At 46.9% G+C, this 25,910-nt stretch overlaps 1 protein-coding gene across 3 annotated transcripts in view; it reads right to left on the bottom strand.

Annotated features, from left to right (window-relative positions):
• Positions 1-25,910, bottom strand: part of ZC3H13 (zinc finger CCCH-type containing 13) — a 69,675-nt gene that overhangs the window by 22,190 nt on the left and 21,575 nt on the right. For all 3 annotated transcript variants that reach the window (XM_068165250.1, XM_068165248.1, XM_068165249.1), the window contains exons 2-8: positions 21,770-21,878; positions 15,610-15,749; positions 12,296-12,450; positions 10,870-11,067; positions 8,245-8,418; positions 3,943-4,253; positions 559-1,020 (exon numbers count right to left, since the gene is read on the bottom strand). In XM_068165250.1, the coding sequence (XP_068021351.1) occupies positions 559-1,020; positions 3,943-4,253; positions 8,245-8,418; positions 10,870-11,067; positions 12,296-12,450; positions 15,610-15,696 (1,387 nt within the window). In that variant the 5' untranslated portion in view covers positions 15,697-15,749; positions 21,770-21,878. The remainder of the gene's footprint in view (positions 1-558; positions 1,021-3,942; positions 4,254-8,244; positions 8,419-10,869; positions 11,068-12,295; positions 12,451-15,609; positions 15,750-21,769; positions 21,879-25,910) is intronic.

The raw sequence follows: 25,910 nt of genomic DNA, 5'->3' as shown, positions 1-25,910 counted from the left end.
TGAAAGGTGGTTGTAGCCAGGAAGGGGTTGGTCTCTTCTCCCAGGCAACCAGCACCAGAACAAGGGGACACAGTCTCAAGCTGTGCCAGGGGAGGTTTAGGCTCAAGGTGAGGAGAAAGTTCTTCATCGAGAGAGTCATTAGTCATTGGAATGGGTTGCCCAGGGAGGTGGTGGAGTCACCATCCCTGGAGGTGTTCAAGAGGAGACTGGACGTGGCACTTGGTGCCATGGTCTAGTCATGTGTCTGTGGTGACAGGTTGGACTCGATGATCCTCAAGGTCTCTTCCAACCTTGGTGATACTGTGATACTGCGAGTGCTGTAAGGATGAGGGTTTGGTTTTGAATGGGATGTCAGAACACCAGTGTTATGCCACCTTAAGGAATGGAGAACACAGAAGTGGCACATGTTTGAACAACAGAAATTACAATAGAACTGAAGACAGTTCTAAAGCATGAACTACTCTATAGCAGCACTTTGCTATCAAACATTAAACACGACAGCATGAATGTCAATATGCAATTCTCAAGGATTAGTGATTTCTTTAAATCATGTGATACCCTTGTCAGATAATTCGGGACCTCTGCCTCGACTTCTGCCAGTTCTGTCACTTCTGCTCTCATTTCTGGAGTCACTTCTGGAGTCATTCCTTGTTTCAGCACGAGAGCTCTCCTCTCTGCCGTGGGACCTTCCATAGCTGCGCGAGTCGTCCTGATACTGGTCATCCTTCTTATGGGCATCGCGACTCTCTCTGTCTCTGTAGTCGTGGGAATCCCGCGTGGAGCGCGAGTCTCTCTGATCACGACTATCCTTGGCATCCCTGCTGTAGTCCCGCGTATCTCGGGAGTCCCGAGTGTCTCTGGATTCCCTCGGCTCCCTCCGATCTCTGGTCTCTCTTTCTCTCCGATCTCTCCCATCGCGAGACTCTCTGTCGTCTCGATGATCCCTGGAGGAACTCTGCTCCTGGTCGTAATCACGATCGTCTCTCGATTCTCTTTCTTTTTCCCTTTTCCCTCTAGTTTCTGGAAAATGTTTAAAAGAATGTGTTACACAGCTAGCTTCAGCAGGGCAAACAAAAATGCAGTACAGAAACAACACAAAAAGAATGCACTCCATGCCCCTGTACTCAACACTGGTTAGACCATACCTTGAGTATTGTGCCCAGTTCTGGGGCCCTCAATTTAAGAAGGACACTGAGACTCTTGAATGTGTCCAGAGAAAGGCAACGAGGCTGGAAAGAGCTCTGGAGCACAGCCCTATGAGGAGAGGCTATGGGACCTGGGGTTGATTAGCCTGGAGAAGAGAAGGCTCAGGGGAGACCTTCTTGCTCTCTACAACTACCTGAAGGCAGGCTGTAGCCAGGTGGGTGCTGGTCTCTTCTCCCAGGCAACCACCAAAAAACAAGAGCACAGTCTCAAGCAGTGCCAGGGGAGGTTTAGGCTGGAAGAGGTTTAGTTAGGAAGAAGCTCTTCCAGAAAGAGTGACTTGCCATTGGAATGTGCTGCTCAGGGAGGTGCTGGAGTCACTGTCCCTGGAAGTGTTCAAAAAGCAACTGGATGTGGCACTTGAAGCCATGGTTTAGTCCTGAGGTGTTGGTTGATAGGTTGGACTTGATGATCTGTAATGTCTTTTCCAACCTTATTAATTCTATGATTCTATGATTAAATACACTTCTCAAAGCAAATAAAAATCAATATGTATGGAAGAGAAGATTGTGTTGGGTGTCTACCAACACTTTCAGTAAGCTTTAAAGATCCTTTTATGAACAGGAATCTGTCTTTTAGAAATATTTACCTGTTCAAAACACACTTAAGCATAATAAATGTCAAAGGTAGGATCAGTTTTCCTCCAATGAGAGATTCCATTTTTTCTCTCCAGGCATAGGTGTTTCCAGGAAAGTTATGCTACATTTAGACCATTTACTTCTAAGATCTCAATGCCCTGCCAAAGTCTTTATAATACAAATCCTATGTTCTTGATAAGGCTACAGCCAGTTTAAATAAAGCTGACATAGGTACTTGGTCTCTTCTCCCAGGCAGCCAGTACCAGAACAAGAGGACACAGTCTCAGGCTGCACCATTGGAGGTTTAGGTTGGACGTTAGGAAGAAGTTCTATACAGAGAGAGTGATTGCCCATTGGAATGGGCTGCCTGGGCAGGTGGTGGAGTTACCATCACTGGAGGTGTTCAGGAGGAGACTTGATGGGGTGCTTGGTGCCATGGGTTAGTTGTTTAGGTGGATTGGATTGGTTGATGGGTTGGACACGATGATCTTGAAGGTCTCTTCCAACCTGGTTTGGTCTATTCTACTCTACTCTACTCTACTCTACTCTACGGAATCTGTCTCAAGAGAAACAGCATGCTTGCCCATCACAAATAGCTCTGCACATTTCCTGAGGGAGAGACTGCTTCTTTGCACACATCTCACTTCATGACAATTAATAGACAGAGCAATCAGTGAGGAGTGGATCAGCATTTGGGCACCTTGCAGAGAAGAATAATAGTTCTTAAAAGTATCATAGTATCAGTCAGGGTTGGAAGGGACCACAAGGCTAGTTCCAATCCCCCTGGCATGGGCAGGCACACCCCACACTACATCAGCCTGGCCACAGCCTCAGCCAGCCTGCTCTTAAACACCTCCAGGGACAGGGCCTCAACCACCTCCCTGGACAACCCATTCCAGGGCTTCACCACTCTCATGGGGAAGAACTTCCTCCTCACCTCCAGCCTCAATCTTCCTACCTCCAGCTTCATTCCATTCCCCCTAGTCCTAGCACTACCTGAGATCCTGAGAAGTCCCTCCCCAGCCCTCTTGGAGGCCCCTTACTATCATTCAGCTGATCCACTAGTATATGAAGATCATTTACCAACACCACAACCCCACAAGAATCATACCTAGATGGATGCCTACAGGATCTTTACAGTCAGCTAAGCCTACATAAGAGGGCTGGAGCTGTTTAGTTCTGAGAAGAGAAGGCTGAGAAGGAATCTTACTAATGTCTGTACATATCTGAGGGGTGGGCATCAAGATGAAGGACAAAGAGAGTCGCTGCTGGCTTCCTGGTTCTCTGCCACGTGGTCAGGCCTGGTCTTTCTCTCTGCTCCATCCACCTTTCTTCAAAGGACTGTTGGTTTTGTATATCTCCCTATGCATCCTTGTTCCTTACCCTTGTGAACCATTCTGTTATTGTTTTTTATATTTACACACACACATATATATACACACATATAGTTTAAAGAAAAATTTACCTCTCTACTTCCAAACTGACTCCAAATTAATTCTTGGTAGATTTACCTCCTCCCTTTTTTCCTTATCCCCCTTTCTTCCCTTTTCTTCCCTTCCTTATCTCTCCCTGTTGTGTCCTTCCCTTTTCTTCTTGATCAGGAAAGAGGAAGGGGGAGTGAGGGAGGGATTTTCAGTCTTGTCCCCCATCTGAGCTCTTAAATCCCAGTTAAGGCTCAAACCACCACAATAAAGTGGCCAATCTCTTTTTGGTGGTGCCCAGTGATAGCACAAGGAACAATGGGTGTAAGCTGTAGCACAGCAGGTTCCACCTCAACCTGAGGAGAAACTTCTTTACTGTGAGGATGACAGCACCCAGAGAGGCTGTGGAGTCTCTTCTTTGGAGACTTTCAAAACCGGCCTGGATGCGCTCCTGTGTGGCCTGCTCTAGGTGATCCAGCTTTGGAAGCGGAGTCGGATTAGACGATCTCTGGAGGTCCCTTCCAACCCCTAACATTCTATGACTCTGTGATACATAAGCAGTCCTATCAGGAATAAAACAGCATCATCAGCACAGGAACAATAACACAGTTGGGTTTTTTTTCCCAGCCCCCCCAGCCACCGGGATATAGGTCCAGGCAATGTCACAATGCAAACATCCAGTTTCAACATGCGGTCTGCAAATGGAACAATGACTCTGAACCAGTGTTGCTCATTCATACCGTCTCGCCTCTCATGGCGCCTGTCGTGAGACTGTGAAGTCCGATCGCGATCGTGTTTTCCCTTCTCTCTTCCAGGAGATCTGTGTCTCGAAGGGCTCCGCTTCCTCTGAGGGGAGGAGGAAGAGTGTGGGGGATAGGGAGAAGAAGATCTCCTCGCAGGTGGGGAAGCTGTCCTTTGATAGGAGGGAGAAGGAGTTCTTTTGCGGTGCGGGGAAGGAGAATGTCTTTGGACAGAGGAGCCTGACTGTGATGAAGAGGAGTGATGTCTGGAGGATATGGGAGAATGACGCTGACCCGATGGGGAAGCAGACCTGCAAGGCAAAGTTACAGTAGGCACACATGTAATAACTTGATTTGAAAGGCTCTTACCATGCACTATAAATAAGCAATTGAAAAAACTCTTGGCCTCTGTCTGCTGGAAATCAATGCTGTTTCTAGAAAATATCAAAGTTGTCTTCCCTCAAGGGTACCAAGCATATAATTTCAAAGTATGCCTATCTTTACATGGTTTATTTAATATTCAAGAACAAGTTGTCCAACCAAAATTACATAGAATAGAATAAGAATTAGAATAGAATAGAATAGAATAGAATAGAATAGAATAGAATAGAATAGAATAGAATAGAATAGAATAGAATAAGAACAGAACAGAATAGAATAGAAATAACAGAATAAAATAGAATAGAATAAGAACAGAACAGAATAGAATAGAAAGAAGAGAATAGAACAGAATAGAATAGAAAGAATAGAATAAGAACAGAACAGAATAGAACAGAATAGAATAGAATAGAATAGAATAGAATAGAATAGAATAGAATAGAATACAATACAATACAATACAATACAATACAATAGACCAGACCAGGTTGGAAAAGACCTCAGAGATCATCAAGTCCAACCTATCACCCAACAACATCTAATAAACTAAACCATGGCACAAAGCACCCCATCTAGTCTCTTCCTAAACACCTCCAGTGATGGTGACTCAACCACCTCTCTGGGCTGCACATTCCAATGGCCAATCACTCTTTAAGTGAAGAATTTCTTCCTAACATGCAGCCTAAACTTCCCCTGGTGCAGCTTGAATAGAATAGAATAGAATAAACCAGGTTGGAAGAGACCTTCAAGATCATCACGTCCAACCTATCATGCAACACCACCTAATCAACTAACCCATGTAACCAAGCACCCTGTCAAGTCTCCTCCTGAACACCTCCAGTGACGGCGACTCCACCACCTCCCCGGGCAGTCCATTCCAATGGGCAATCACTCTCTCTGTGTAAAACTTCCTCCTGACCTCCAGCCTGAACTTCCCCTGGCGCAGCCTGAGACTGTGTCCTCTTGTTCTGGTGCTGGCTGCCTGGGAGAAGAGACCAACCTCTGCCTGTTTACAACCCCCCTTCAGGTAGTTGTAGAGAGCAATAAGGTCACCCCTGAGTCTCCTCCTCTCCAGGCTAAGCAGCCCCAGCTCCCTCAGTCTCTCCTCATAGGGCTTGTGCTCCAAGCCCCTCACTAACTTCGTTGCCCTTCTCTGGACTCGTTCCAGCAAGTCAACCTCCTTCCTAAACTGAGGGGCCCAGAACTGGACACAGGACTCAAGGTGTGGCCTAACCAGTGCAGTGTACAGGGGCAGAATGACCTCCCTGCTCCTGCTGGCCACACTGTTCCTGATGCAGGCCAGGATGCCATTGGCCTTCTTGGCTGCCTGGGCACACTGCAGGCTCATGTTCAGCCTACCATCAACCAGCACCCCCAGGTCCCTCTCTGCCTGGCTGCTCTCCAGCCACTCTCACCCCAGCCTGTAGCACTGCATGGGGTTGTTGTGGCCAATGTGCAGAACCCGGCACTTGGATGCGTTAAATCTCATGCTGTTGGACTCTGCCCATCTGTCCAGCCTGTCGAGGTCTCTCTGCAAAGCCTCTCTACACTCTAGCAGATCAACTCCTGTCCCCAGCTTGGTGTCATCAGCAAATTTACTGATGATAGACTCAATGCCCTCATCCAGATCATCAATAAAGATGTTAAAGAAGATGGGGCCCAGCACTGATCCCTGGGGGACTCCACTAGTGCCTGGCCGCCAGCTGGATGTGACACCATTCACCACCACTCTCTGGGTTCGACCATCCAGCCAGTTCCTAACCCAGCTCAGAGTGCTGCTGTCCAAGCCAGGGGCTGACAGCTTGGCCAGGAGTTTGCTATGGGGGACGGTGTCAAAGGCCTTGCTGAGGTCCAGGTAAACTACTGTAGTGGGTTGGAAGGGTAAGGCCAAGAAGCCTCCTCCCTTCCCCTTTGTAAAGTAAAGGGAAAGAAAAATTGAAGGGAAAGGAAAAAAAAACTCACAAGCTGAATTAGCAAAGCAGTGGAGCTTTATATTTACAAAGCAATGTAGGATTTGCAGGGGAATATATACAAATTTACAATATTTACAATATATACAAAGATATACAACAGAGTAACACAGAAATGAGAGTAACCCCCCTCAGCAGAGGGGGTTCCCCACCTCCGCTCTCCCCTCTCTCCCCATTTCCCCAGAGTGGGATAGAAAGAGAGAGAAAAGAGAGAAAAAAAAATGTTAGAAGCAGTTCGTGTTAATTGGAAGGGAGTTAATACTGGCCTTTATCTGGTCTTCAAGGCCGAGGCCTTGGCAGAAAGCCGAGCAGAGAGAGAGCTGCTGCACCGTGGAGAGGCGGAAGCAAGACTGACAGAGAAGTGCTGGAAATGCCCAGTTCACTCCCAGTTCAGAAGGTGCTTCCTCCCACTTCACCAATGAAATTAGTTTAGATTATTCCTTCCGTTTACCAACTTCCGTCCACCATATTCCCTTTCTTAAGGGGACAGCGTCAACCGTCCACAACTACATCCACAGCCTGCCCCACATCCGCCAGGCTGGTCACCTGATCATAGAAGGAGATCAGGTTGGTCAGGCAGGACCTGCCCTTCCTAAATCCATGTTGGCTGAGCCTGATCCCTTGGCCATCCTCTAAGTGCTGTGTTAATGCACTCAGGATGACCTGTTCCATGACTGTGTCCTCTTGTTCTGGTGCTGGCTGCCTGGGAGAAAAGACCAACCTGGCTACAACCTCCCTTCAGGTAGTTGTAGATAGCAATGAGGTCTCCCCTGAGCCTCCTCTTCTCCAGGCTAAACAACCCCAGCTCCCTCAGCCTCTCCTCACAGGGCTGTGCTCCAAACCCCTCCCCAGCTTTGTTGCCCTCCTCTGGACATGTTCAGAGATAACATAAGTTCTTGATAAGCTCTCTATAGATCGTATCACGTATGACATCCTCCTGTAAGAAGGCTCTCTGAAATTGTCATCACACTGCTTAGTTAGTTGTGCCTGTTTCAAGAAGGATGTGTAGAGCATTTACACATCACCTTCCCCAATTTAAAAGAGAGAAATTGCTCCTTCCCCATCTCCAAGACAGAAGACTTCTCACATTGTCTACAAGAAGAAGGAAGGTGAGGAAGAAAAAACCCAAACAACAGTTTCCAATGGATCACAGACTGCCTATATCTTGTATCAGACTTCTGAGGTTTCACCTGAGGCACAAATATTTGAGAGGAACTGATTGTGGTAGTTTTAGGCTATGCCTTTAAAATTCAGCTGCAGATTTTGAGTAGAGAAGTAGACAAATATAAATAAATCACTATTGGGTGTAAAAAGGAAAACAAAAGATTGCTCTGAACAAATTCATTGGATAAATGTCTGGGAGAAGAACAGCTGTATCATAACAATTCTTCACTTCTCATTCCTTTTCTCTTCTGATCCTGGCTGTTTTGCTTTGACTGGGAGATAATGTGTTGTTTCTGGCTGACCTTGACTTAAAAGTCTAATACTGCTTCCTCTCAACTTCTCTCTCTCTTGGTAGAAGGGGATTTAGGATGTTTGGGGCGGGGGGTAGTAGCGGAGCAGCTTCCCTGGTCTTTTGCACCAGGGGGGTTTCCCTTGTTTGCTAATTGTGAATACCTGTATAATATTGTAAATCTTGTGTGTTTTGTACATATTCATTGCATTCCATTGTAGAGTGTAGTTTCTGCTTGTAAATACAGCTTCAGTTGCTTCTAACTGCATTAGTCTGGCTAAAGTTAATGCTGGGGGAAACCTCAACCCACCACACTGCTAAATGAAAGCCTACACCGTGCCTTTTGTTCTTGACACAACAGGCAGACACAACATAGTAACTTGGCAAAAACAAAGTCTTAAGTGTCTGAGCTACACACCTACAGACATCCACACATACAAAGAAAGTTTCTAAAGTGGAAGTAGTATCATGGAAATAATATCCATGCAATTGACTTCCCACCTGCGAGAGGGCGAGAAGCTGCGTTTGTGCGTGGTTGACTTGGCTGGAGCTCGGGAGGTTTGTCTTCGCCTTGCTGCAGGTGGTGAATACTCCCTGGAAGGGGAAGAATTACTGCCAGAATGATCTGCAGGACTGGGAGAACGCTTCTGTCTATGGGAGCTTTCAGAGGGATCCCTGTGAAACAAATAGCAGCTTGATCAACAGACATCGTACAGCATCAGTACCTTTCTATGAAATGACAAAACAACTCCAAGGCAGAATCTGTGTTTACAAGATGAGGAACTGCCATTTGCTCCATATCACAGAATCAATAAGGTTGGAAAAGACCTCAAGGATCATCAAGTCCAACCTGTCACCCAACACCTCAGGACTACTAAATTATGGCAACAAATGTCACATCCAATCCCCTCTTGACCCCCTCCAGGGATACTGACTCCACCACCTCCTTGAGCAGCACATTCCAAAGGCTAACAACTCTCTCAGTGAAGAACTTTCCCCTGACCTCCAGCCTAAACTTCCCCTGGTGCAGCTTGAGACTGTGTCTTCTTGTTCTGGTGCTGCTTGCCTGGGAGAAGAGACCAACCCCCACCTGGATACAACCTCCCTTCAGGTAGATGTAGACAGCAATAAGGTCTCCCCTGAGCCTCCTCTTCTCCAGGCTAAGCAACCCCAGCTCCCTCAGCCTCTCCTCATAGGGCTTCTGCTCCAGATGGCTCCCCAGCCTTTTTGCCCTTCTCTGGACATGTTCAAGTGTCAGTGTCCTTAAATTGAGGGGCCCAGAACTGGACACAGGACTCAAGGTGTGGCCTAACCAGTGCTGAGTCCAGGGGCACAACGACTTCCCTGCTCCTGCTGGCCACACTATTCCTCATCCAGGCCAGCATGCCATTGGCCTTCTTGGCTACCTGGGCACACTGCTGGCTCGTGTTCAGCCAGCTGTCAGTCAGTACCCCCAGGTCCCTTTCTGTTTGGCTGCTCTCCAGGAATAAAACAGTAAAGCCAGCAAAACTAAAAATTGCAAGATTGACACAAAATTTCTAGCTAATCACTGACTGCAGAGTACAAAATTAGAATAGGGTGCAACAAAAATTCTTGTGATTTTGCTTAGTATTTCATCTGGCAGCAAAAGAGCATTTCTATTACTGGAGAATGCTGTAATTTTCAACTCAAGATATCTGTACTTCAGAAAATAACAGGAATACTCAGTCCACTATTTGATACACACACATGTATGTGCAGAAGTGAAGTAGTTCTAAAATTACACTAGCTTTTTGACTACTTGAGAAGTCTTTTTAAAACCTGCTGAATATTGGGGAGAGTTGAAACACACTCCTGCCAATTCAGGAAGATAGAATACAAATAGAATAAAATAGAATTAACCAGGTTGGAAAAGACCTTTGAGATGGAGTCCAACCTATTATCCAACACTATGTAAACAAACTAAACCATGGCATCATGCACCCCATCCAGTCTCTTCCTAAACGCCTCCAGTGATGGAGACTCCACCACCTCCCTGGGCAGCACATTCCAATGGCCAATCTCTCTTGCTGGGAAGAACTTCTTCCTAACATCCAGCCTAAACCTCCCCTGGCACAGCTTAAGACTGTGTCCTCTTGCTCTGGTGCTGCTTGCCTGGGAGAAGAGACCAAGCCCCACCTGGCTAAAACCTCCTTTCAGGTAGTTGTAGAGAGCAAGAAAGTCTCCCCTGAGCCTCCTCTTCTCCCAGCTCCTTCAGCCTCTCCTCACAGGGCTCCTTTCAGGTAGGTGTAGGTTCTTTCTATGAAGAACTTCTTCCTAACATCCAGCCCAAACCTCCCCTGGCACAGCTTGAGATACCAGTCCTCTAAGATTTCAGAAGTGCAGGCAAACAGACAAGTGAATGACTGATAAGGATTTTGGCAAAGGAATTGTTCCACTGGTGCAGGTCCAGCTTCCTGAAAGTCAATCGATCTTTTTTAAAGGCATTTTTTCACTAAGTTCAGAATAAGAATAAGAATAAACCTTTATTTAGAATAAGAATAAACCAAACCAGGTTGGAAGAGACCTTCAAGATCATCGTGCCCAACCCATCAACCAATCCAACCCACCCAAACAGCTAACCCATGGCACCAAGCACCCCATCAAGTCTCCTCCTGAACACCTTCAATGACGGTGACTCCACCACCTCCTTGGGCAGCCCATTCCAATGGCCAATCACTCTTTCTGTGTAGAACTTCTTCCTAACATCCAACCTGAACCTCCCCTGGCACAGCCTGAGACTGTGTCCTCTTGTTCTGGTGCTGGCTGCTTGGGAGAAGAGACCAACATCCACCTGTCTACAACCTCCCTTCAGGGAGTTGTAGAGAGCAATAAGGTCACCCCTGAGTCTCCTCTTCTCCAGGCTGAGCAACCCCAGCTCCCTCAGTCTTTCCTCATAGGGCTTGTATGTAGTTATGTAATTAAAACCAACCAGTCTGTTACAGTCTATCAATCCATCTATAAAATGCACTTAAACCACTCAGTGAGTACTGAGAAGGTTGTTGGCAAAGCAGGTGTAAATTCCTTATTAGTCAGCGGTGTATAAAAGAGAACTTTTAAAAGCAAGGTTCCATTAATGTTAAAAGCTAATAATGCAACAGAGCTTACCTTTGCTTCTCCTTTTTCTCCTTGTGCCTTTCAAAGTCACGCCCTCTATCCTTCACCTCCCTTGCCTTTTCTTCTGAGCGCTCCTTTCCTTTATGTTTGTCTTTGTGTTTTTTCCCCAGGGGAGTTTCCTCTTGCACTGGAGGAGGAGGACTAGGGGTACGAGGACCTTTCTTTTTACTCTGGCTACTTTTTGAACTCCTAGGGATAAATCAACAGGAAAGAGAGGAGGAAAAACAATGAAGGAATGAAAGGCTGCCAGGTATTTTAAACAATGATTTCTGAGATGTTGCCAGGAAAATTATAATCATACAATCACAGAATCAATAAGGGTGGAAAAGACTTCAGAGAACACCACTCCAACCTGTCACCCAACACCTCATGACTACTAAACCATGGCTTCAAGTGCCATGTCCAATCCCTTTTTGAACACCTCCAGTGATGGTGACTCCACCACCTCCCTGGGCAGCACATTCCAATGGCCAATCTCTCTTTCTGGGAAGAACTTTCTCCTCAACTCAAGTCTAAACCTCCCCTGGCGCAACTTGAGACTGTGTCCCCTTGTTCTGGTGCTGATTGCCTGGGAGAAGAGACCAACCCCCACCTGCCTACAACCTCCCTTCAGGTAGCTGTAGACAGCAAGAAGGTCTCCCCTGAGCCTCCTCTTCTCCAGGCTAAGTAACCCCAGCTCCCTCAGCCTCTCCTCACAGGGCTGTGCTCCAAACCCCTCCCCAACTTTGTTGCCCTTCTCTGGACATCTTCCAGCAACTCAACATCTTTCCTAAACTGAGGGGCCCAAAACTGGACACAGGACTCAAGGTGTGGCCTAACCAGTGCTGAATACAGGGGCAACACAACTTCCCTGCTCCTGCTGGCCACACTGTTCCGCATGCAGGCCAGGATGCCATTGGCCTTCTTGTCCACCTGGGCACACTGCAGGCTCATGTTCAGCCTACTATCAACCAGTACCCCCAGGTCCCTCTCTGCCCGGTTGCTCTCCAGCCACTCTGACCCCAGCCTGTAGCACTGCATGGGGTTCTTGTGGCCAATGTGTAGAACCTGGCACTTGGATGTGTTAAATCTTCCTGAATTCTGAGAAATTTCCTGACTTGAAAGTAAAATATTTCCTGAACAGCAATCTGCAATACCAACAGAAGGTGCAGTTGGTCAAACATTTTGCTTCAAGCTAGAGGAGACACTTCACAGGCTGCAGAATCTCAACTAAAAATGCTTTCCAGTTTTTAAGGGTTTGTATTTCATCACCTCCCAGAGTCTATGGGCAGTCAAAGGGAAAATACCTGCTGGTAAACCATGAAATCACTCAGTTGAAAAGTACATGCATGTAACAATTTTTTACATATGATGATGCACAATGCAATTTAGAACTCAGTGTGGTTCTCTGTTCTCACAGATGTGTCTATGTACTGACCTCTGTTGATCCAGAAGTGGGGAAGATACAGTAGAAGTTTTCTTCTCTTTCTTACTAGCTGAAGATGATGATTTAGGACTGGATCTTCTTTTTGGTGATTTGCTAGACTTTCTTGGTGATGGTGATAATTTAGATCTAACCACCTCTGGAGAAATCTTGAGGGGGAAAAAAAGGTATGTTAACCAGTAAGATACTGATGCTTAAAAGCTTACCTGAATAGAGTAGAGCAGAGCAGAAGAGAGCAGGAGCATAGCAGAGCAGAAGAGAGCAAAGCAGAGGAGAAAAGAGCAGAGCAGAGGAGAAGAGAAAAGAGCAGAGGAGAAGAGAGCAGAGCAGAGCAAAAGAGAGCAGAGCAGAGCAGAAGAGAGCAGAGCAGAGCAGAAGAGAGCAGAGCAGAGCAGAAGAGAGCAAAGCAGAAGAGAGCAGAGCAGAGCAAAAGAGAGCAGAGCAGAAGAGAGCAGAGCAGAAGAGAGCAGAGCAGAAGAGAGCAGAGCAGAAGAGAGCAGAGCAGAAGAGAGCAGAGCAGAAGAGAGCAGAGCAGAAGAGAGCAGAGCAGAAGAGAGCAGAGCAGAGCAGAAGAGGGCAGAGCAGAGCAGAAGAGAGCAGAGGAGAAGAGAGCAGAGGAGAAGAGAGCAGAGGAGAAGAGAGCAGAGCAGAGCAGAAGAGAGCAGAACAGAGCAGAGGAGAAGAGAGCAGAGCAGAAGAGAGCAGAGCAGAGCAGAAGAGAGCAGAGCAGAGGAGAAGAGAGCAGAGCAGAAGAGAGCAGAGCAGAGCAGAAGAGAGCAGAGCAGAAGAGAGTAAAATTAACCAGGTTGGAAGAGACCTTTGAGATCATGGAGTCCAACCTATCACCCAACACCATCTAATCAACTAAACCATGACACTGAACACCCCATTCAGTCTCTTCTGATATACAAGTCACACAGGTAAATAGAATAACAGTGCACAACTGAGATCTTAGCCATGTACACATTGACCTCAATTAAATTAAGCACATCACGTTCAACCAACTCCATAAAAGGAACATGAAGGGAAGAGAGTGAAAGAGGAGCTGGTGCTCTTCATAATACATTAGAATGCCAGCAACTAGAAACTCAAAAATCACTAAGATTTTAGTTAGCACTCAATTTGTCTAAAAATACCAAAGACCTCCTTCAGGCTTTTTTGTTTTAATCTTCCCCAAAGTTTTAGGGTTTCTGACACACAGATTTGCCTCTGTCACTTCACTTTGAGTCACCATCATTGGAGGTGTTCAGGAGGAGACTTGATGGGGTGCTAGGTGCCATGGGTTAGTTGTTTAGGTGGTGTTGGATTGGTTGATGGGTTGGACGCAATGATCTTGAAGGTCTCTTCCAACCTGGTTTATTGTATTCCGTTAATAATAATAAAATAATAATAATAATAACAACAACAACAACAACAAAACAGGTTGTAAGAGATATTCAAGATCATCACATCCAACCCATCAACCAATCCAACCCACCTAACCCATGGCACCAAGCACCCCATCAAGTCTCCTCCTGAACACCTCAAATGATGGTGACTCCACCACCTCCCTGGGCAGCACATTCCAATGGGCAATCACTCTCTCTGTGTAAAACTTCTTCCTAACGTCCAACCCAAACCTCCACAGGTGCAGCCTGAGACTGTGTCCCCTTGTTCTGGTACTGGATGCCTGGGAGAAGAGACCAACCCCCACCTGGCTACAACCTCCCTTCAGGGAGTTGTAGACAGCAAGAAGGTCTCCCCTGAGTCTCCTCCTCTCCAGGCTAAGCAACCCCAGCTCCCTCAGAGAGCCTGTCCTCAGATGGCTTGTGTTCCAAACCCCTCACTAACTTCATTACCCTTCTCTGGACTCGTTCCAGCAAGTCAACCTCCTTCATAAACTGAGGGACCCAGAACTGGACACAGGTGTGGCCTAACCAGTGCAGTGTACAGGGGCAGAATGATCTCCCTGCTCCTGCTGGCCAGACTGTTCTATTAGACATGTTGGAAAATGTCTTCTGTTCTTGTATGTCTCCTCTGTTAAAAGTCTTACAAGTTTTAGATCATTAAAATGCCTTAAATCCTACTTATTTAATAGGTGACATGGTTATGGTGCTGGGTGATTGACCAGATACTCATAACTGATATCCAAGTAACATACTAAGCTATATACGTGCCAAGTATTTACTACTACTTGACACAACAGTCAATTTGGAGCCCAGGAAGCTCGAGGCCTACAGGAGACAACTAGAAGATTCGGGTTAGAAACTGGCTAGGGGGCTGAGCCCAGAGAGTGGTGGTGAATGGTGCCACAGCCAGCTGACAGCCAGGCACTAGTGGTGTGCCCCAGGGATCAGTGCTGGGCCCTGTCCTCTTCAACATCTTCACTGATGATCTGGATGAGGGGGTCGAGTCAGTCATCAGCAAGTTTGCAGATGACACCAAGTTAGGAGCAGATGTTGGTCAGTTAGAGGGTGGAAAGGCTCTAGAAGGGACCTCGACGGACTGGACAGATGGGCGGAGTCCAGTGGGATGGCATTCAAGAAGTCCTAGTGCCAGGTGCTGCACTTTGGCCACAGCAACCCCATGCAGAGCTACAGGCTGGGGTCAGAGTGGCTGAGAGCTCCCAAACAGAGAGGGACCTGGGGGTACTGATTGACAGCCGCCTGAATATGAGCCATCAGTGTGCCCAGTGGCCAAGAAGGCCAATGGCATCCTGGCCTGCATTAGGAATAGTGTGGCCAGCAGGAGCAGGGAAGTCATTGTGCCCCTGGACTCTGCATTGGTTAGGCTGCACCTTGAGTACTGTGTCCAGTTCTGGGCCCCTCAGTTTAAGAAGGACATTGAGACACTTGAAGGTGTCCAGAGAAGGGCAACAAGGCTGGGGAGAGGCCTTGAGCACAGCCCTGTGAGGAGAGGCTGAGGGAGCTGGGATTGTTTAGCCTGGAGAGGAGGAGGCTCAGGGGTGACCTCATTGCCCTCTACAACTACCTGAAGGGTGGTTGTAGCCAGGAAGGGGTTGGTCTCTTCTCCCAGGCAACCAGCAACAGAGCAAGGGGACACAGTCTCAAGCTGTGCCACGGGAGGTTTAGGCTGGAGGTGAGGAGAAAGTTCTTCACCGAGCGAGTCGTTTATCATTGGAATGTGCTGCCCAGGGAGTCACCATCCCTGGAGGTGTTCAAGAGGGGATTGGATGTGGCACTTGGTGCCATGGTTTAGTCCTGAGGTCTGAGGTGATAGGTTGGACTTGATGATCCTCGAGGTCTCTTCCAACCTTAGTGATACTGTGATAGCTTTTCCTTTGAATTTCCCATTTCCATAACACAAACCTCTTTTTTAATGACTATTTCCTCTCGTTTCTCCATGTTTTCCTGTTCCAACTTCATGAGTTCTCTCTGGATCTTTTGGCGCTTCATTTCCAAAGACAGCTCGTGATCATAATCGTAGTTAACATCTCCATTATCAGAGTCTTTGGGTAAAAAAAAAAAGGTAAGTAAGTAGATTAATAAACAATTGCATATGAAACAAATAATATTTAGCAGATTGGATGCCAAGGATAAATATGTTCAGAACAAGAGGACACACAGAATCAAGAAACTTGGAAGAGAACTCAAAGATCATCAAGTCCAAGGTGTCACCCAAGACCTCATGACTACTAAACCATGGCACCAAGTGCCATGTCCAATCCCCTCTTGAACACCTCCAGGGATGGTGACTCCACCACCTCCCTGGGCAGCACATTCCAATGGCTAACAATTCTTTCTGTGAAGAACTTCCTAACATCCAGCCCAAACCTCCCCTGGTGCAGCTTGAGACTCAGAGTTGTTAGCTGTTGGAATGTGCTGCCCAGGGAGGTGGTGGAGTCACCATCCCTGGAGGTGTTTAAGAAGACTGGATGAGGCACTTGGTGCCATGGTTTAGTTGCTTAGATGGTGGTGGGTGATAGGTTGGACTTCATGATCTCAAAAGTCTTTTCCAACCTGGGTAATTCTTTTCTATTCCATTCCATTCCATTCCCAGGACTTTGAAGCACTGCACGGAAGAATGAATGAAGCTAGGTCAAAACTCTATTCAAATTACGTGTGTAAACCCCAACATCCTTTTTAAATCCAGGGGCCCAGAACAGGACACAGGACTCAAGGTGTGGCCTAACCAGTGCTGAGTCCAGGGGCAGAATGACCTCCCTGCTCCCGCTGGCCACACTGTTCCTGATTCAGGCCAGGATGCCACTGGCCTTCTTGGCCAGCTGGGCACACTGCTGGCTCATGTTCACGTGGATGCCAAGTATAAATACTTTCATGACTTTGAAGCACTGCATGGCAGTATGAATGAAGCTAGGTTAAAACTCTTTTCAAATTATGAGTGTACACCTGAAATAACTCCAGATAGTTACATACAAACTGCAGTTCTATTCTGAAACTTAATTGAACAGGTGAGACCCCACCTGGAGTACTGCCTCCAGTTCTGGAGCCCCTATTCCAAGAGGGATCTGGAGGTGCTGGAAGGTGTCCAGAGAGGGGCCAGGAGGATGAGCAGAGGGCTGGAGCACCTCTCCTGTGAGGACAGACTGAAGGAGTTGGGGCTGTTCAGTCTGCAGAAGAGAAGGCTCCTAGGTGACCTAATTGTCACCTTCCAGTACCTGAAGGGGGCCTCCAAGAAGGCTGGGGAGGGACTGCTCAGGCTCTCAAGTAGTGATAGGACTAGGGGGAATGGAATGAAGCTGGAGGTGGGGAGATTGAGGCTGGAGGTGAGGAGGAAGTTCTTCCCCATGAGAGTGGTGAAGCCCTGGAATGGGTTGTCCAGGGAGGTGGTTGAGGCCCCATCCCTGGAGGTGTTTAAAGCCAGGCTGGATGAGGCTGTGGCCAGGCTGATGTAGTGTGGGGTGTCCCTGCCCATGGCAGGGGGGGTGGAACCAGATGATCCTTGTGGTCTCTTCCAACCCTGACTGATACTATGATACTATGAAAACTTTCCAGGTTCTTTCAGGGACTTGCAACCATTCAGTTGAGGCAGCTAGGGAAAACCCAGTAAACCAAGTACTTAGACTTCATCAAAACCAAACAAAAACCTCAAGCAAATTTAAAATGTGTCATCAGAAACAGCAAAAAAAAAAACCCACACAGAGTATCATTTAATTAAAAAATCTCACATGAAATGCCTTTCAAATAGTGATTCGTGATACCAGAATTCTTTGTTAATGGAGTTATCTCACAAATCAGAGAGTGGTGGTGAATGGTGCCACAGCCAGCTGGCAGCCAGGCACCAGTGGTGTCCCCCAGGGATCAGTGCTGGGCCCTGTGCTCTTTAACATCTTTATTGATGATCTGGATGAGGGCATTGAGTCCATCATCAGTAAATTTGCAGATGACACCAAGCTGGGGGCAGGAGTTGATCTGCTGGAGGGTAGAGAGGCTCTGCAGAGGGACCTCAACAGCCTGGACAGATGGGCAGAGTCCAAGGGCAGGAGATTGAACACATCCAAGTGCCAGGTTCTGCACATTGGCCACAACAACCCCAGGCAGTGCTACAGGCTGGGGTCAGAGTGGCTGGAGAGCAGCCAGGCAGAGAGGGACCTGGGGATGTTGGTTGATGGTAGGCTGAACATGAGCCTGCAGTGTGCCTAGGCAGGTAAAAGGGCCAATGGCATCCTGGCCTGCATCAGGAACAGTGTGGCCAGCAGGAGCAGGGAGGTCATTCTGCCCCTGTACACTGCACTGGTTAGGCCACGCCTTGAGTCCTGTGTCCAGTTCTGGGACCCTCAGTTTAGGAAGGAGGTTGACTTGCTGGAAGGTGTCCAGAGAAGGGCAATTAAGCTGGGGAGGGATATGTAACATAACCCCTGTGAGGAGAGGCTGAGCGAGTTGGGGTTGCTTAGCCTGGAGAAGAGGAAACTCAGGGGTGACCTTATTGCTCTCTACAAGTACCTGAAGGGAGGTAGTGGACAGGCAGAGGTTGGTCTCTTCTCCCAGGCACCCAGTACCAGAACAAGAGGACACAGTCTCAGGCTGTGCCAGGGGAGGTTTAGGTTGGAGGTTAGGAAGAAGTTCTACACAAAGAGAGTGATTGCCCATTGGAATGGGCTGCCTGGGGAGGTGGTGGAGTCACCATCATTGGAGGTATTCAGGAGGAGACTTGATGGGGTGCTTGGTGCCATGGGTTAGTTGTTTAGGTGGTGTTGGATTGGTTGATGCATTGGACACGATGATCTTGAAGGGCTCTTCCAACCTGGTCTGGTCTATTCTATTCTATTCTATCAATTTCTACATTTATGCAACTGTATTTACAAATGAAGTTTACAATAAAAGGCCTATATGACCCTTTCACTGGATAAATGGACACAAGGATTTTATTTGCTTTTGCAATATTATTGCTATTTGGTTTTCATCTTAGAAAAAGTTTCATTTCCCCCACTTTTTCCTTAAGTCATAGCTAGCTAATGTCAGATACTGCAACCTTTGAAACTGCAATCTTATGGACATGGGGGGAATCTTACGGACTAGGGGGAATGGAATGAAGCTGGAGGTGGGGAGATTCAGGCTGGAGGTGAGGAGGAAGTTCTTCCCCATGAGAGTGGTGAAGCCCTGGAATGGGTTGTCCAGGGAGGTGGTTGAGGCCCCGTCCCTGGAGGTGTTTAAGCCCAGGCTGGATGAGGCTCTGGGAAGCCTGATGTAGTGTGGGGTGTCCCTGCCCATGGCAGGGGGGTTGGAACTAGATGATCCTTGTGCTCCCTTCCAACCCTGACTCATACTATGATACTAAATCAAGCAGTTTTCATCTATTTACATTTCTTAGTTTCATAGAATCATAGAATCAATAAGGTTGGGAAAGACCTCAGAGATCAAGTCCAAGCTATTACCTAATAACTAACAAGCCCAGGATGAAGAACTCTCATTTGCTCCATATCATAGAATCATAGAATCAATAAGGTTGGAAAAGACCTCAAGGATCACCGAGTCCAACCTGTCACCCAACATCTCATGACTACTAAATCATGGCAAGAAATCCCACATCCCATCCCCTCCTGAACACCTCCAGGCATGGTGACTCCACCACCTCCCTGGGCAGCACATTCCAATGGCCAATCAATCTTTCTGGGCAGAACTTTCTCCTCACCTCCAGCGTAAACTCCCCCTAGCACAGCTTGAGACTGTGTCCTCTTGTTCTGGTGCTGGTTGCCTGGGAGAAGAGACCAACCCCCACCTGTCTACAACCTCCCTTCAGGTAGTTGTAGAGGGCAATGAGGTCTCCCCTGAGCCTCCTCTTCTACAGGCTACACCTCCCTGTAAGTACTTGCAGAGAGCAATGAGGTCTCACCTGAGCTTTCTCTCCTCAGGGGAGAGTTTCTGGCTATTTAAGTCTAACGATCAAAAAGCACTTTAGGGAAATGTCAGAAAAGAGAACTTCACCAAAAAGTCTTTAGCTTTCACTCCCCTTCCTACACACAGGAAGTACATAAGAGATTTTGTTATGACTAAGCTCAGTCTACAAACTCCCTTCATGTGTCATGAATGCAAGGGAACAGTTTAAGAGAGGTACAGGTCCTAACAGCACAGGTTCTTTCCCAGTCCATCTGACTGCTCATACAGTACTCACTAGAACTTGACAGATCTTAGTTCCACTTCATCTACAGGACTATAATCAACATTCTTTTGGGAAAAAAAAATCATCAGTCTCAAGCTGAAAGCCTCAGAATCTAATAATCATAGTATCATAGTATCAGGCAGGGTTGGAAGGGACCACAAGGATCACCTAGTTCCAATCCCCCTGCCATGGCCAGGGACACCCCACACTACATCAGCCTGGCCACAGCCTCAGCCAGCCTGGGCTTAAACACCTTTAGGGACAGGGCCTCAACCACCTCCCTGGACAACCCATTCCAGAACTTCACCATTCTCATAGGGAAGAACTTCCTCCTCACCTCCAGCCTCAATCTCCCCACCTCCAGCTTCATTCCATTCCCCCTACTCCTATCACTGCCTAAGATCCTGAGGAGTCCCTCCCCAGCCTTCTTGTAGGCCCCCCTTCAGACAGTGGAAGGCCACAATGAGGTCACCTGGGAACCTTCTCTTCTCCAGACTGAACAGCTCCAACTCCTTCAGTCTGTCCTCACAAGAGAGGTGCTCCAGCCCTCTGCTCATCCTCGTGGCTCAGGACCAGGTTGGAAAATACCTTTGAGATCATCAAGTCCAACCTACCACCCAACACCATCTAATCAATTAAACCAATGCCTCATCCAGTCTCTTCTTAAACACCTCCAGTGATGGTGACTCCACCACCTCCCTGGGCAGCACATTCCAATGGCCAATCTCTCTTTCTGGGAAGAACTTCTTCCTAACATCCAGCCTGAACCTCCCCTGGCGCAGCTTGAGACAGTGTCCTCCTGTTCTGTTGGTGGTTTGTTGGCCTATTACAATCTGTGCTATTTCACCTGAAATGCTGAATCTCTTCTTTCATAGAATCATAGAATCAATAAGGTTGGAAAAGACCTCAGAGATCAGCAAGTCCAACCTGTCAACCAACACCTCATGACTACTAAACCATGGCACCAAGTGCCACGTCCAATCCCTTTTTGACCACCTCTAGGGATGGTGACTCCACCACCTCCCTGGGCAGCACATTCCAATGCCTAACAACTCTCTCATGCTTGAGCTGAGATCTTTCTCTTCTTTATTTCAATTACATTAACATGTATATGATTTAAAAACTGGACACACACAAAAAGAAGCTGATTCTTACCTATTTAAAGTTTATTTGGTTTCTCCCACAGATGTCTGTGGAGAGATAATTTTCATCTGAACAGCATCTGCCTGTCTGGATGTAGGATAGGATAGGATAGGAGATAGGATAGGATAGGATAGGATAGGGGATAAGATAGGATAGGGGATAGGATAGGATAGGATAGGATAGGATAGGATAGGATAGGATAGGATAGGATAGGATAGGATAGGATAGGATAGGATAGGATAGGATAGACCAGGTTGGAAGAGACCTTTGAGATCGAGTCCAACCTATCACCCAACACCATCTAATCAACTAAACCATGGCACCAAGCACCCCATCAATTCTCTTCCTAAACACTTCCAGTGATGGTGACTCCACCACCCCCCTGGGCAGCACATTGCAATGGGCAATCTCTCTCTCTGTGTAAAACTTCCTCCAAACCTCCAGCCTAAACCTCCCCTGGTGCAGCTTGAGACTGTGTCCTCTTGTTCTGGTGCTGCTTGCCTGGGAGAAGAGACTAACCCCCACCTTGCTACAACCTCCCTTCAGGGAGTTGTAGAGAGCAATAAAGTCTCCCCTGAGCCTCCTCTTCTCCAGGCTAAAAGTTGGTTTTACCAATATCCCTCAAAAAAACCCCAAGCCATTAATGGCTGCTGCAGAAAAGTGTTCTCCATAGAGATCAAATCCTTAAGCATCCACCTTCACAGAGCCCAATAACCTTGCAATTCTTTAGACTTGTAAGGGGATCATTAGTTTAATCTCACTTACCTTCTCTGTTTGTTTCCCAATCCCCATTCTCCTCTTCACTTTCTGGGGTTCTCTCCTTAGTGATTTTGATATCTTCCTTCTCTCTATGTCTTCCTCGTGAAGACTCTTTCTACAAAGGGAAAAATGCTGCATTAGAGTAAACAACTTTAGTGGTAAAAGAAGCCTGAAGAAGCTGATATATTTTGCATGGTATTTTAGGGGTCTCTTTGTAGAGCACAAAAAGCATTTCCCCCATTACCCTGTTGAACAAATACCTTCTTAAACAGGCAGAGTCTCCAGGGGCTTACACGGGTCTTATGCAATTTCATACAATCAGTATGCAAAGAGCAGATGGGGAAAAGAGAAGAAAGGATTCATAAACTCAGGAGGTTTCAAGACAGGGCAAGAAGCATGCCAGAGAATAAAGTGTAAAACAGGCACTGAAAGAACAGCTCAGCTTCTTAAGACCAGGAGAACATTCAAGGAGTAGAAAATTTTAACAGCTCGAGGAAGAGTTCTCTGTGGCAAATAAGGATATTTATATGCAAGGCAAATGAGCCTCAGGAGCAGAATTGCTTAACTCCTCAGAGAATAAAGAATGGGGGGGTGGGAATAATTAAAAGAATGGAGCCCCTTGGCTGCCAGAAAGAAAGGGGGAAAAGGCTAAAGCAGCACAACACAATCAAGTTTTTTCTTCATAGCTTCATATTTGAACTTTCACTGGACCTGAGTCATAGAATCAATACGGTTGGAAAACTCCTCCAGGATCATCAAGTCCAACCTAGCACCCAACACCTCAGGACTACTAAACCACGACTTCAAGTGCCACATCCAATCCCCTCTTGAACACCTCCAGGGATGGGGACTCCACCACCTCCCTGGGCAGCATATTCCAACGTCTAATAACTCTCTCTGTGCAGAACTTTCTCCTCACCTCCAGCCTAAACATCCACTGGCACAGCTTGAGACTGTGTCCTCTTGTTCTGTTGGTGCTTGCCTGGGAGAAGACAACAACCCACTTCTGTTTACAACCTCCCTTCAGGCAGTTGTAGAGAGCAATAAGGACTCCCCTGAGCCTCCTCTTCTCCAGGCTAAGCAACCCCAGCTCCCTCAGCCTCTCCTCACAGGGCTGTGCTCCAGACCTCTCCCCAGCTTTGTTGCCCTTCTCTGGACACCTTCAAGTGTCTCAATGTCCTTCTCAAACTCATTTAGACATCTAACTACTGATGCAGCATCAATTCTGCATGTGGCAGGTGGTCCTGCAGACCTAAGGGAGCCAAGAACTATTTTTAGAGGCAAGAAGACCGTTTCAAAAGGCAACTGAACCTGTGCTGCTCTTTTTCCAGGGCTACATTACAGCGGTAAAGCTGCATAGCTGCAGCACTGCTGCTCCTGAATGTCATTCTCTAAACAATCTATGTGGCTCAAGTGGAGTACAGGACAAAGATTTTTCACTATTTGCATTAAAAAAACAGAAGACACATTCAAGCTTGGAAGTCTTTCAGATTAATTTATTAAGCAGGAAAGCAGAAAGAGCAAATAATGAAAGTCTGTCCCATATCTCGTTTGCTCTCACCTCCCACAGCACTTCCTTTCCAGGATCCTTCAGTTCTGATATGTACAAACCTTTGGTCTTATGCCAAGGCAAGGAGAAACCTGAGAATTTCTCCAGCTGTTCTTTACTGACACTTAGATCTGGACTTAAAACTTAAACCCTTTAACATCACCTTAGAAACACAGTAAGGAGATAACACAATGTTGTGGGTAGCCACTCCCAAGTAGGCAGAATCCAACTGCTCCTCATTATTCACAGTATCACAGTCACAGTATAACTAAGGTTGGAAGAGACCTCGAAGATCATTGAGTCCAACCTACCAACACAGACCTCATGACTAGAGCATGGCACCAAGTGCCACGTCCAATCCCCTCTTGAACACCTCCAGGGATGGTGACTCCACCACCTCCCTGGGCAGCACATTCCAATGACGAACGACTCGCTCGGTGAAGAACTTTCTCCTCACCTCGAGTCTAAACCTCCCCTGGCACAGCTTGAGACTGTGTCCTCTTGTTCTGGTGCTGGTTGCATGGGAGAAGAGACCAACCCCTTCCCGGCTACAACCACCCTTCACATAGTTGTAGAGAGCAGTAAGGTCAGCCCTGAGCTTCCTCTTCTCCAGGCTAAGCAACCCCAGCTCCCTCAGTCTCTCCTCACAGGGCTGTGTTCCAAATCCCTCACCAACTTTGTTGCCCTTCTCTGGACTCATTCCAGCAAGTCAACCTCCTTCCTAAACTGAGGGGCTCAGAACTGGACACAGGACTCAAGGTGTGGCCTAACCAGTGCAGTGTACAGGGGCAGAATGACCTCCCTGCTCCTGCTGGCCACACTGTTCTTGATGCAGGCCAAGATGCCATTGGCCTTCTTGGCTGCCTGGGCACACTGCAGGCTCATGTTCAGCCTACCATCAACCAGTATCCCCAGGTCCCTCTCTGCCTGGCTGCTCTCAGCCACTCTGACCCCAGCCTGTAGCACTGCATGGGGTTGATGTGGCCGATGTCAGAATGTGTCAAGAACAACTTAACCCAGGAAAACCACTACACAACCTATGTGCATCTCCCCTGCACCTCTAACCATACAACCAAACACAAGAAATGGAATGGAATGGAATGGAATGGAATGGAATGGAATGGAATGGAATGGAATGGAATGGAATGGAATGGAATGGAATGGAATGGAATGGAATAGAATAGACCAGGTTGGAAGAGACGTTTCATAGGACGTATCCAACCTATCATCCAACACCACCCAACCAACTAACCCATGCAACCAAGCACCCCATCAAGTCTCCTCCTGTTTTCTCCTTTGAGTGAGCCTGGTAGTGCCACACAAGCAGGTGTCTATAGAAGAACTGATATCAAGAAACTGCTATGAAAACAATGTTATTGAATTACTGAATGTAGGGGAAGGGAACAGACAATTTTCATGCAAGTATCATAGTATCATAGTATCAGTCAGGGTTGGAAGGGACCACAAGGATCATCTAGTTCCAACCCCCCTGCCATGGGCAGGGACACCACCACACTACATCAGGCTGGCCACAGCCTCAGCCAGCCTGGGCTTAAACACCTCCAGGGATGGGGCCTCAAACCACCTCCCTGGACAACCCATTCCAGGGCTTCACCACTCTCATGGGGAAGAACTTCCTCCTCCCCTCCACCCTCAATCTCCCCACCTCCAGCTTCATTCCATTTCACAAGTCAGGACAACATGAACCAAGCCCATTCAGAGCCTAAATGCCTTCAGTTTAGTTTGCAGGGAAAGAAATTCTGCTAACATTGCATCTAGCAAAACAAATCTCAGTGTATAAAATTCAGTATGAACCAAGAATTTGACTTCTGATGGTTTAGAACACATATTTCATTCTCCTCATGGAAAAGTCTTCAACACATTCCTTTTATTGTACTTGTCCCACCTAAGAGCATGTTTAATTCCCTCATACAGTGAGAGAGAAATATTTTCTTCATGTCCTTACAGACCTTCTTGTACTTTACACAGGGGTTTTTGTTCTCTCCTTTAATAAGCCAAGCATAAAATCTGTCATGCTCCTAAAGGCCCACAGCATGTCTTTTACTTGTGTATGAAGATGCTTTATCTACTTCAGCCACAGTTGTAAACAACTTATCTGCAGACTAAAACAACACCATGTACAAGAGAAGAAGTAATAAACTTGCACAATAATATAATTTACTGGGGAAAAAAAACCCAAAACTGTAGTTATCTTCAGAGCAAAAACAGTTTAGCAGACTTTGTCTCTGCTGTTTTCAGGTCTCTGCTGACAGTTAAGCTATTTCCATGGGTTGGGAAGATGATCACAGTTGAATCATAGGATAGGAACAGAATAGGATAGGATGGGATGGGATGGGATGGGATGGGATGGGATGGGATGGGATGGGATGGGATGGGATGGGATGGAATAGAATAGAATAGAATAGAATAGAATAGAATAGAATAGAATAGAATAGAATAGAATAGAATAGAATAGAATAGAATAGAATAGAATAGAATAGAATAGAATAGAATAGAATAGAATAGAATAGACCAGACCAGGTTGGAAGAGACCTTCAAGATCATCACGTCCAAACCTATCATCCAACACCACCTAAT

Source organism: Melanerpes formicivorus, unplaced genomic scaffold (assembly GCF_026170545.1).
Source record: "Melanerpes formicivorus ecotype bairdi unplaced genomic scaffold, bMelFor1.0.p_v2 SCAF_87, whole genome shotgun sequence".
Classification (NCBI taxonomy): domain Eukaryota; kingdom Metazoa; phylum Chordata; class Aves; order Piciformes; family Picidae; genus Melanerpes; species Melanerpes formicivorus.
The sequence above is the reverse complement of the archived record's forward strand: the minus strand, read 5'-3'. Positions and strand labels throughout refer to the sequence as shown.